This window comes from Aureococcus anophagefferens, assembly GCF_000186865.1.
Source record: "Aureococcus anophagefferens unplaced genomic scaffold AURANscaffold_22, whole genome shotgun sequence".
Lineage (NCBI taxonomy): Eukaryota > Pelagophyceae > Pelagomonadales > Pelagomonadaceae > Aureococcus > Aureococcus anophagefferens.
The window spans coordinates 310,839-323,070 of record NW_008705582.1 but is presented as its reverse complement, the minus strand read 5'-3'; the positions used below and the strand labels follow the sequence as shown (position 1 = coordinate 323,070).

Below are 12,232 nucleotides of genomic sequence, written 5' to 3'. Positions count from 1 at the left end.
GAAGCTGTGCCTGCGCTAGAGCCTCTTTGTGACACGAGGCATCGCCCTCGAGAGCGCCCGGGCGTCGCAGGACCGCGGTGGAGCCTCCACGTGAGCCCCATAGGCCTGGGAGCCGCCAGCAAGACCGGGGGGGCGGCGCATCGGGCCGCGGTGGACCACCGGTGGTTCGCGGCTGAAGGCCTCGGTGCGCGGGCGCGGCCGCCCACGGCGCCCCGGCGCCGCGGAGCGTCGCCGACAGGCCGGCCATATCATAGTATCCGGCCACTGGGCCGTCGCCGCGGCGGCCCGACGCTCTGCAGGCCCGCGCGGGCCTCCGGCGCCGAAACCGGCGCGTCGCGCGACGGCGCTCGAGCCGCGGCCGCGTGGCCATCCGGCGTCTCCGACGTGCACCGGCGCCGCGCACGGCCTCGCGGTAAGTATGCGCGGCCTCGGTCCAGCGCAGGCGCCCGGCGGCAGCGCTGCGCGCGCGGACGGCCGGGTTTCGTTCGCGAGAGTCTCACGAGCCATCTCTAGCGACCGCTCGTTCGCCGCGCGTCGGCGGCCCCCGCACGGATAACTCGGTCCAGAGGTGCGCCGTGTGATGGGCTTTCAGGCACACCCAGGGGCGCGGCGGCGCGCGGCGATTCCCCCTACAGAAGTCAACGCCGGGGTAAAAGTCGATCGAATACAGCCGACACTTCATGATCGACATTGTGCAGCGTTTTGGCGGCGCGCTGCGATGGGATGGCCGTCTTTGAGGGCCCGCCGATCCCAGCAGCTGCGAGGGCCGCAAGGACGAGGGTGCCAGTGGGGCACATGCGAAGACGCGACGCTCATACGATCGCGTGGCGACTGGAACGGGGAGGTAGAGTGGGTGGGAAGGGGCGCGCTGCCCGCTCGCGACCCCTCTAGCATAGTTTTCGAGCCATCGCAGCAGCAGAGAACGTTCGTCATCGATCCCGTCGCATCCAAGGCGGCGGGTTCCTCGGACATAAAGGTAGATATTGAAGGCGGAAATCCCGCCACATGCCGATCCCGGCGCATAACGCCCAAACGTCGCGAGCGCTACGAAGAAAAGCCCATACAACGACGGCTTTTGCTGCACTGTGCCGCTTCAAGGGGCTGTATTCGATGGGAAATTACCCCGGCGGGCTCAGCTCACGGCGACAGTGCGCGCCCGTACGGGCGCCTGCAGCCAATCCAAGACTACCGGGCGGTAGCCCGAGGTCCCTGTCGGGTTTCTGCAGCGCGAGGCGTACGCGCACAGCGATCGACGGGATTTAGGGACGTGGTTTTTCGATCCCTATGGGTTTTCCCAGCCTCAAATTGGTCCTCACGCGACGACATTCGAGTCGCTTTTCGCGCTTCAAAGTCCCGCGCGCGTCTCCCCACGACCATCCCCGGTCGTCCAGCCTAGGCGATGGGCTACCGGCGAAGGTGGTGAACGGGTGTTACTTTCGTTGGCGGCACACCCCCGATCTCAAGATGATAAAATCGCTCTTCATTACGGGCTCGACCGGAGATGTTTTGATCGAACGCCATTGGCGCGGCGTGACACCTCGAAGTGTATGTGATTTCTTTTGGGATGAGGTGAATAAGTGTGACCAGCGAACTGAGGTGCCTCCAATCTTGTACCGGCCGAAGCATTATTTAGTGTCGATTTTCCGAGAAGATGTATATGTGATTGCAACATTGGCCAAAGACGTGGCCCCGCTTCTAGTAATTGAATTTTTGCACCGGATTATTGATATTTTTGTTGAATACTTCGGGGCCGCAGATGAGGGCTCAATCAAAGACAACTTCTCTGTGGTCTATCAGCTCCTCGAGGAAATGTTGGACAACGGAAATCCCTTGATGACCGAACCAAATGCATTAAAAGCAATGATTAAGCCGCAGTCTGTCATGGGTCGGCTGCAGGCTGTCGCAACGGGGAGATCAAATGTGAGCGATGTATTGCCTGATGGGACCATCTCATCCATGCCCTGGCGCAAGTCGGGCGTCAAGTACGCACAGAACGACATCTACCTCGACATAGTGGAAGAGGTGGACGCAATTGTTGATCGGAATGGACAGGTAGTGTCATCAGAGGTGACAGGGGCCATAATGGCAAATTCTCGACTTTCGGGCATTCCAGACCTATGCTTGAGTTTTGTAGATCCAGAGGTCATCGACGACTGCTCATTTCACCCCTGCGTGCGATACAATAGATTTGAACGCGACCGTGTCGTCAGCTTTGTGCCTCCAGATGGCGCATTTGAATTAATGCGATATCGTGTAAACACGAAGACTAATGTCTCTGCACCAATTTATGTCACGCCTTCAGTAAATATGTCTGACGAACACAACGCAGGTCATGGTCGTATCCAGATACAGATAGGTCAGAAGCAGACGTCCTCGCTTGTCATCCCTAATCGCAAAGGGTCTTTGCTCATTGAGGATGTGACCTTGTCTATCCTGTTTCCAAAATGTGTCAAGACCGCCACCTTATCTGCGACCATAGGAACAGTCCTCTACGATGAAGCCACTAAAGTAGCGAAATGGACTGTGGGCAAGCTAACCATGACCGGAAATAGGGCACCCCAGCTCACTGGGTCAATGGTGATTCAGGGTGCTCTCGAGGAGCTGCCCCCAATTCAGGTGACATGGAAAGTCCCAATTGCCTCCGTATCTGGCATTCAGATAGCGGCTCTTCAACTCACTAACGAGCGCTATCGCCCGTATAAGGGTGTTCGCACCATCACAAAGGCCGGACGATACCAAGTCCGCGCCTGACTTGGCGTCTTGTACAGTCTCAACCACCAACGCCCCTAATTATTTGCAAGCTGGTGGGATCTGTCCGATTTTCCTGCGGGTGGAGATTCCAATCACGAGTGGTCTATCACGAGCCACGAACAGGCAGGAGCACCTTTAGTTTGTGAGCTTGATTCCGGAAACCCACCTCACTGTAGATTACACTTGGACACGAGAACCCAACGGGACTTAGCGCTAAGTTCGCGACTATTCGCCTCCCCCCCCCCCCCAGCGTGCCTGAGTGCCACACGCTTCGCGCTATCTCTGTCGGGGGAGCCCGTAGGGTCCGTGGCTGGTCCGTGGGCTGGCGGCGGGCGGGTGCGAAGCGGGGTTGAGTTGGGGTTGAGTGCGGGTCGAGTAGCGGGGTCGAGTGGACTCGATCAGGGCGCCTTGGCGCTGCCCGGGCTTCCAACCATAGTGTGGGCGGAGTGAACTCGGGCTTTGCGGTCTGGGGGTTGATCGGTCATGCCGACCCGTAGGGCAAAAAAAACGGCGGCCGCCGAAGGCCGCGAGCCGGGCACAGCGGGTCGTTTCGTGGCTGCAAACGGCATTTTTCTGCAGAAATTCCACCGCGCGATGCGCGCATCGCGCGCGTGGACGACGCCGCCCTTCTGCGATCTTTAGGCGCCGGGAGAGGGAACTCGTGTCAAATTTACGCCGCTACGTCCGGCCGTCGCTGGCCGTGAGAGCCATTTCGACGCTCCCCGAGAGGACGAGCTCCATAATTTTCTCCCGCGCCACGCGCGATTCGCATGGAAAGCATGTGTTGAAGAGCGTGCCGCGTCGCGAGCGAGCGAGCTGATCATGTGTTCGGCGCGGCTGCGGCCCAGCCCTTCTCATTGCCGTGCCGTCGGTGGCCTAGCGAAGGCCGCGCATCCGAGCGGCGGCCATGGACGCGTGCGCGCGCGCGCGCCGCAGAGGTCCTCGTCCTGGACGCCTCGCCGTCGAGTCTGGGCCTCGTGTCGGTGTTGTCGTCCTCGATCTTGGTGGCGTCGCGCTGCCGCCGGCGCGCGCGGGGACGCAGACCCGGGGGCTGCCCCACGACGGCGCGGGGGCTCTGGGGCAGCCCGTAGCAGCGCTACCGGCGTTACTGCAGGCTGCAGTAGCCGACGCGGCGATGCCACATCTTCATGGGCAGGCTCGGATGCCAGTGCAGGGACCACAATCGAAGCAACGAGCTGCGGTTGCGCGAGACGCTGTCGACGTCGTAGATGATGGCCGAGCGCTCGGAGTCCTTCAGCCTTGGTTGCAGGGGCAACCCTTCGAGCGATGGGAGCCACATTTCGCTCAGACTTAGGTGCAGAGGCGCCGTCTCGAGCGCTGCCAGCCATTTAGCTTAGCTATTAGTATGTTCTATTTTGCAGTGTGGGTTAAGGTTCACCTCGAAACAATTATTTATCAGCGGTTGAAAGCGAGCGAAGCGATCAACCTCAATCAGACGAGTGGCTACGACCGACGGGGGCAGGCGAGCGAAAGCGAGCCGGCCGGCCGTATGCCGGCTCATGTGGCCGGCTTGTCGTCTTTATTAAGTCTTAATTTAGTCTTTATCTTCCTGAGGTCCGATCTTTACCAATGCGTTAACTTTCGTCATGTCACCCTATTCCTCGCAGGAATGGCAGCCGCGTGACAATAGCAAAGATGTTTGCGAACCGACTAGAACATCAGTGGCGCAGACTTGGACCCACGATGGGTGTAAATTAGCCTTTGGCGAAGGATCCGTAAATCGACAGCTTGCTAGAACTGAAACCCGTGCAATCCGAACATTGATGCGAGAGGGTTGCGCAGACTCTCGACGAAAGCGCGATTGCCTTGCTCGTGGCGCAAGCATAATATCGAAGGGTGTATTCGTGCCAGGGTCGACCAAGTCCCGATTTGAATGGAGCATGAAGTCCCCCCCCCAGGTCCGCCAGCGAGCCGCAGTAGACTTTGATGGCGCAATTACATCGCTTCTCAGCGGGGCAATGGCACTCTGTGATGGTGGGGATCATGTTGCAGCACGTGGTGCCGAGGTGAGTGCTCCTAGTTTAATGGTAGTTCTATCATTAATGGCGTACGCCACACACACGATGCATCCTATAGGCTCTAGCAATGCAAATTCGAGGTGATCGAGATGCAGCTCAAGTTTCTGTGGCGCGCTCATGCCGGGACTATGTGTCCTGTAACGTCCTTGCCAGTGAGAGTACAGTATTATGTATTTATATAATTTCCCACCCAGGCGTTGGCAGAGGCAGCAAGACATGACTATCATGCTGCAGATGTGCTCCTGCACACGACGCGAGCGCAGGGCTCAGGTGCGGATGGGGGTATGGACCTGTTCGATGTCGATTGTAATTCAAACATCTCTGATGCAGCACTTCCCAGAGCATTTGTTTATTCTACTCCAGCACCTGCATGCCAGATATTCAGGTGGGAACTGCTTTAGGAGCACGCAAGCGTGCCCGTGCTGAACTCGCAGCGGCGTACGCATCAGCATCAGCTAGAACCAGCGAAGTGGCAGCCACGACAGCATTAGTGCGTGATGACCGGCTTCCGCATAGTATGTTTGAAATCAGTTTGTTGTTTTACAGCACTGCAGTCTGTGCTGCTCGGTAGGTCATGCCAAGTCCACGTTTGAAGTTGCGCAGACTGTAGCGTTAGAAGATGCTACCATCGTGGAGCGCTCGATGGCACGACAGGTACGGCTACGGCAGTATGATCTAGCAGCTGGGACAGCCGCAGATGCGGTAGCCGCAGTTGCAAAAAGACAGCTGTCAGGCACAGATGCATTTGGGTTGGCGACCGACGGCTTTGCCAAAGCGGCGCAGGCAGGCTACCGAATTCCAGTTGCAAAGGCGGCAAGCAATGGTGATGCTGAGCTAGAGCGTGTTGCGCGGGCTTGTGTGCCGTTTGTGACGAAAGATGTGAGTCGATTGCGTCTGGCGTTGGATGCAGCGCGAGCATTCTACGATCAAGCTGGGGATGTTCGCGGAGCTGAGGTGGCACTCCGCTGCATCAGTGGGCTTGAAGCAGTTCGCACGGCAGACAACATGTGGACTGAGGTGACTGAGAAGTTTGGTTTAGGCGAGTACGGACCAGCAGCAAGGGCTCTCCGGCGAACACGGTGCGCCCTGCGTGCAGCTGTGACTGGATTGCCATGCATGAATGCATCACTAGATACCGTTACTGCTGTCCTTGTTGCGGCGACTAGAACAGCAACGGGCATGATTGCGGCGCTTGCACTAGAAGACGCAAAGCGTCGCCTCAATGCAGCCAGTGCAATTATGCAGACTCTAACTCACGATAGGGGACAGAGTGCAGTAGATCGCGCAGCCTTCCTAGCAATGCAATCAGGACCACTCCAGCTTGCACGCGCTGAAACTGCAGCCACGCGCGCAACCCTAGAATGGATAGTTGCAGCAGATGACGAAACATGCGCTTTAGCGGCAGCAGGTGCTGAGGCCAAGGAAGATTGCCGCTGTCTTGTAGTATCACGCGCAAACGTGGCAGCTGCGGCAGCGGCTGCAGCTGCTCACACACCTTGGCATCCTGAGTTACACAAAGGTAACACGGCCGTTTCTTTACTAGGCCTGGATCTTTCCCTTGTTGCCTTGGGTGATAAAGCAGCCTCACTCGCTGCGGTGGAAGCTGACACGGGTGCGCAAGCTGCGTGTGCGGCTGCAGATACAATTAAAGGGAGTTACGACCCATCGACCCGCTTCCGGGAGCTACTGGCCAGCGGCGGTGCGACACCTGACGTATCTGACGTGCTAGCAAATCTCTCTGGTGAGGGAATTGAGCAGAGTGCGCAGCGGCTATTGCGTCGTTTTCTGAGGTCATTTACTGTGCCTCGCACTGCTTTGCATCGCTGTGATGTACGTTCTGGTTCTGATTCAACTACGTACTCTGTTGAAACCGCACGCCAGCGACGGAAGCGCGCTTCCATTGATCTAATCGCAGTAGGTGAACTTGAAACTTGCTTAGAGAAAATAGCGGGTGAAAAGGTGGCCGATGCGCTTCTATGTGACGCTCAAGCATTCGCTGATGCGGGCGATGATCATAGCCGCCTGGAGAAGCTCGAAGCTGCTGAGGCTTCTCTTGCTGCACACGGTTTCGAGGTTCGTGCTGCGGAGACACGGCGTGAACGCCTTCGTGGTCTTGCTGCAGCTGCTGAGCTCAACATCGAGGTCCTTGTGCGACAAGGTTCCCTTGATGCCGCGCTTGAGCAGGCGGATGCTGCGGTTCGATATCTTCATCAAGCTGACGATGGTGAAGGCGCAGTGCGCGTTGAGAGCATTCGTGCCCCCATCGTAGCTGATCAACGCATCGCTGAGGCGGACGTCTCCCTGAAGTGTCGTGAGTATAACGATGCAGTTGGGGCTCTTGCGGCAGCTGCGGAACAGCTCGATACGGTTGACACAAAGAGCACGACTGGAAGTAAGCGAAATGGTCAAACATTTAGAGTTGCAAATCCTACAAATGCGGTCCTCGCGGATCCACTCTCAACTACAGAAAAACGTGCAGCGTCAGCTGGAACATCGTCGGCGGCGGCCGCTGCAGCTGCAGCTTTAGGACGCGGTCGGTGTCGTGCGCCAGTTGAATACGTTTGCCGCCGTGCAGACGCGGATGGCCGTGCGATGAAGCGAGAAGCCCTGGAAGCAGTTGTGCAAGGTAATCTAAGCAAGGCCCTCGAACTCGCCAAAGAGGCTCAGGATTGTTTCGATTGGTCTGATGAAGCGTCGCGGGCACAACTCGACGTCAAGGCGCGCGTCCCCGAGTATAGCCTGGTGCGCCCAGGCAAACATGAGCAACTTCGATCACCACCGCTGGACACTCACACAACATTCTCACATTCTGTTGATGACGTCCTCATCTCTGTGCGCTACGCACGAGAGGAGCGCGCAGGTGCGGCAGCACTTAAAAACGCGGATGCTGCTTTGCTCGTTGATGACCGCATCGTTGCTATCTCTGCACTTGAAGAAGCTGCAACAGGGTTTCACAGCGCACAGCATGCGCATCAGGAGCTCCTGTCGCTTGCAACAGATCTCTTGTGTGTGCCCGGGGCTGCACGTGATGCTCTCCTATTGCAGAATTATGTCGCACGGCTCAGGACGGAGACCCAGTACGAAGGTGGCCGCGGAGCTGCTCGTGTAGCAGCACTTTCGGGTGCACTCACGGTAGACGCGGCACTAGACAATGACATGCCAAGATTGTTGACTTCAGCTCGAGAGACCAACTGCTACGACGACGTCAGGCTACGCCTCGCAGCTGCCCGTGACGCTTACGAGACCCAGCGATGTGCAGTCCCAAGCGCACTAGACAATAATATCAGATCGATTTCCAAGGCCCATCATCTTGCTGAGGTAGCAGCGGTTCGCCAGGATGACAATTACGATGATGTCGCAGCCCCACGCTTGCGCAAGCTCTTGCGCTACGAGGCGCTAGTAGATGCGCTAGCATCACACGCCGACGCTGAGCGATCTCGCGACTATGAACAAAGCGTGTCGCATCTCGAAACTGCACAGATGGAGCTACAGGCCTTGCAGTCGACATCCCCAAAGTCGCTCCGAGCACCGCCCGCAGATCTAGTATCCACGGCACCTGCTGTAGCACATGTTGTCCTCGCTGCCGTCGCCGCTGCGGAACTGGCACGTGATGCAGCCGAAGCTGCTTGTGACAGTTTTGATTTCGACCAGGCTTTCCTTCTCCTGGACAAGGCAGATAGTTCTTTTGCCTGGGTTGCACAACAAGAGGGGGCTCTTCACGCCCTGGATAAACTGCCAGATCCAGACACGATTGAGGCGCAATCTGCGTTCGCAACCGTGGTATCGGCGGCGGAACAGGCGCCCCAGGTGCCTGTCATTCTTGAGGTTGGCCAACCATCATCTCCTCTTACTTATGTTGCCCAACTACGGGAGGTGGCAACACGTTCCAAGGCGCTAGCTATGGGCCAGGCACGATACTCAACAGCTGAACAGGCCCGCGCTCAGGGGGATTGCGAGGTGGCGCTTTCACTCCTCGCCGCGGCTTACGAACTTTTGCGTCTAGCAGGTCCCGACGCAGAAGAGCTTGCGGAGCGTGCTTCAAACCGAGCCGCCGGTGTTCGTGGCGATGCTGCTCTACTGTCAGCACGAAATGCATACAGCACTGGAGCTCTGGAGCTGGCTACTCGACTTCTTGTAGAGTCGCCTAATGGTGCTCTCGGGCTCTACACTGAGGCCCTGGAACCAGAAAATGTTGAGGAGACCTCCGCTGTGCTGGCACGTGTCGAGTCGGTGAGATCCAGTGTCCGTAAGCAGCAATTTGGCGACGCAACTGTTGTAGGATCTCCTGTATCGTGACTACGAGCCCGCTCTTGAGAGGCACGATTTCGATGTTGCGCTTGATGTGCTCGTGCGTGCTGTGAATCGTTACGAGGCTTACCAGCGCCCTGCTACACAACGCACTCAGCTGAAAGAAGGCCCTGTTGTTTGGGACGATGGGCTTCCATTCTCAAATGTTCCCTCTGATGTTTCGCCATGGGATCGAGTTGCACTTGCAGCTCGGAAAGAAGGAGATCGTCTGAAAACTGAGGCCGTTCATGCGCTCAACAAGCTGAAAGATTCACGTGCTGCCCAACTTGCACTTGAGAGTTCCAGAGCATGTTTCACTTGGGCCAAGGCTGAAGGGAAGTCTGGACTTGACCTCATCGCACGTGATATCGTGCTCTTCAACCTTCGATTTGAAGCTGAGCGTGAATTAGATGCCGCATTGACGGCTAGCAAGAGCCACGACACGACGACGGCACTATTATGCGTGGAGAACGCCCGCCATAAGTACATCGAGGCTGCGTGCCAAAAAGAGGCCCAAGATCTCAGCAAACTTTACGCATGCCTGGAAGCTGATGCAAATTTTGAAAAGGTGAAGGGGTTTCTGTCTTCTGGCCCAAACGCAGACGGAGCGTCGGTACTGAGCGCCCTTGCTGCCGCCAAGATCGCTTATCAAGAAGTTGCTGTCCTGAGGGCATCAGGACTTCGCGTCTGGATTGCCCGAGCCTCGGGTCATCTTGAGCAGATCACTCGATTGCATACCTTTGTAACGTACTGGCTTGAGTTTGATTATCTCTCGCGGCGAGTTGAGGCGATTGCATCGACCAACACATCTGAAGAGAACCTTGCAGCAGCGGGTCGGCGCGCGTCGCTCAAGCAGCTGCGATCTAAACGTGGCGCAAAGATTCCTCCAGCGGCAGTGCAGCTCTCAAGAGTACTTGAGCAGGCCACAATCTCCCTCGATGATATCAAGCAGATTGCCCAGCGGCTCCCCTGGGGCCTTTGTATTGGCATTGATATAATCGATGTTTGTCTAACTGACTGTGAGACCCGCTATGCTCAATGCTTCCCAACATTCCCTTTGGAACGAAATTATGGTGGACATACAGCTGACTAGAATACACACATGGCCCTCAGGTTGATAGGCCGACCACAACAAAGATGTGATGGCCAGACCATGATCAAGATGTGGTGCATCACCAGCGGCTGAACAAGGAAAGGACTGTGTGGAGTCTAGGCTCACGCCGTCGTACTCCGCTTGGGACAGTCGCAATCGACATGTCACCTCTGGGGTGTTTGAGTCTTTGAACATTCAAGGTAGCTTGAACACGACAGGGATGGTGGTCAGGTGTGATATGGGTCATCAAACATGCACGCGAAACGTCCAAGTCGCGCCTCCCGCGACTTTGAGCCACGTAAAACGATAGCCAGGCCAGGGGCGCTTAACACCCGCCTGTGAGCCTGCAAGGAACCTGGGATCAACACGCCGAGGGAGAAACACCCTAAACTAGGGCAACAACGAACGTTGAAGTCCACGATAGGGGAAAGTGCAGTGTCATCTCCATAGTGCATAAGCAAAACTAACCCTTGACGGAATAAACTTCACTGAGCTCGATGAACTTTGGGATATGAATGGCTGTGGGCGCACAACCAAGATTGAGCGAGATGCGAACTTTAAAACGAATGGCTCGCTAACGAGATAGTAAACTCCGACACGGGGAGGCAGCCTAGTGGGGCTGCCCTGCCGTGTGAGGGTGAACTATCGAGGTTACGCAGTGGCGGTACACCGGCGTCTCTGTTAACCTCACGTCACCTCAGCTGCCGTAGTATACGGGGGCCGGGGCTACTGGACGAACGGGCAGAGGACCTGCCTCACTAAGACGAATACTCTGGGGTGATAGTTCCCTTCAAGTAAGCGTTTTGTTGAACATTTAAATACGACTTCCGACCCGAACCGGCAACCCCACACCCTTGAAATCCCTCAATCGATACGATTAGCGCGCTATCCCGATGGGCCGGCTTGGCGGGGGCATAATTCAACAATTTTGCCACGATTTCCTCCGGTGGTCGACCTGCGCGCGCGCGGTCGACGGAGGACATCTATGACATACTACGGCCGGCGGCCAGAAAGAATAAATAAATACTTCTATGGGGCGCTCTAGCCCTATGGTTGTTTTCGTCCTTGCATACCCGACGTAGCTCGCTGTAAGTAAAATACGGGCACTACTGAACAACACCCCAGCCGCATTCCAAACTCCTAGCGGGGCTAGGCAAGCTACCTTGGCCAATCATCCCGCTACATGTGGTACACAGTGCAGTTTATATGGGGGTGGAGAGCCCGAAGGCCGAAGGGGGGGGGCTAGCCGACTGCGAATGCCGCGTAGGTGGGCCCAAATGCGGTGCTTTGTAGTGGTCGGACTAATTTGGGCACGCGTGGGCAACCTGGTGCTGCAGTGTGGGTGCTGCAGCGTGTCCCTAGACGCCAGCACTGCGTTTTCTTGCATAGTTGCGGACACCGACGACCCTGAGATACTCGTCGAGGGATAGGACACCTTCGCCCTTCTCGGCTTTGAGCTTATCGCCGAAAAGTTTGGTCATCAACCTTTCGACGTGTACCCGGCCATATGTTTGATCATGGCCATAGCGGGCAAAAAGCGTGGACATCGTATCATCCTCAGTTATCTGGGCTTTGAAGTCTTTATCGATTTTGAGAGAAGGGAGATATGTCATGAATTGGACAATATTAAACAGCTCGAAGGGCTCCAAGCCTGTTTCGTCTGTTACATTGCGGTGATACATCATTTTGAACTCGTCCCAATTGATCTCTCCATCAAGATTCTCATCTACTTCCCATATCATGTACTCCAATTGTTTCTTTGTACACTGACGTCCAAGTGTGCGGAGTGCATGGTCTAGATCTTTTATCGTAATTACCAAAGGACCCTCTTCAAGTTGCTTTGTGTCGTTAATTTCTGTCTCTAATGCTGCTATTTCAAGGGATAGGGACCAGCCAGTTTGCTGGGAGTCATCAACGACATTATCATTTGCGGCAACGTTAAGTTCTTGATCGCATTTTCTTCTTTCCGCCAGTTGTTTTTTTTTGGCGGTCAACTTTGCCGGGAGCATCTCTCTGTGAGCTCGCCTGAAGTTACCCGCTAGGAACTCGAAGACGCGACGCA

At 56.4% G+C, this 12,232-nt stretch overlaps 2 protein-coding genes across 2 annotated transcripts; one reads left to right on the top strand and one right to left on the bottom strand.

Moving 5' to 3' along the window:
- Positions 1-1,374: 1,374 nt before the first annotated feature.
- On the top strand, positions 1,375-2,978 carry AURANDRAFT_38469 (hypothetical protein; the record flags this gene model as incomplete). The annotated part of the gene is made up of 2 exons (XM_009041620.1): positions 1,375-2,190; positions 2,330-2,978. 2 exons carry the CDS (start codon positions 1,465-1,467, stop codon positions 2,354-2,356), a joined length of 753 nt encoding a protein of 250 aa, XP_009039868.1.
- An 8,712-nt stretch (positions 2,979-11,690) lies between these two features.
- On the bottom strand, positions 11,691-11,984 carry AURANDRAFT_7283 (hypothetical protein; the record flags this gene model as incomplete). The annotated part of the gene is made up of 1 exon (XM_009041571.1): positions 11,691-11,984. A coding segment is annotated over one exon (294 nt), but the record flags the coding sequence as incomplete, so codon positions are not given.
- Between the last annotated feature and the right edge of the window lie 248 nt (positions 11,985-12,232).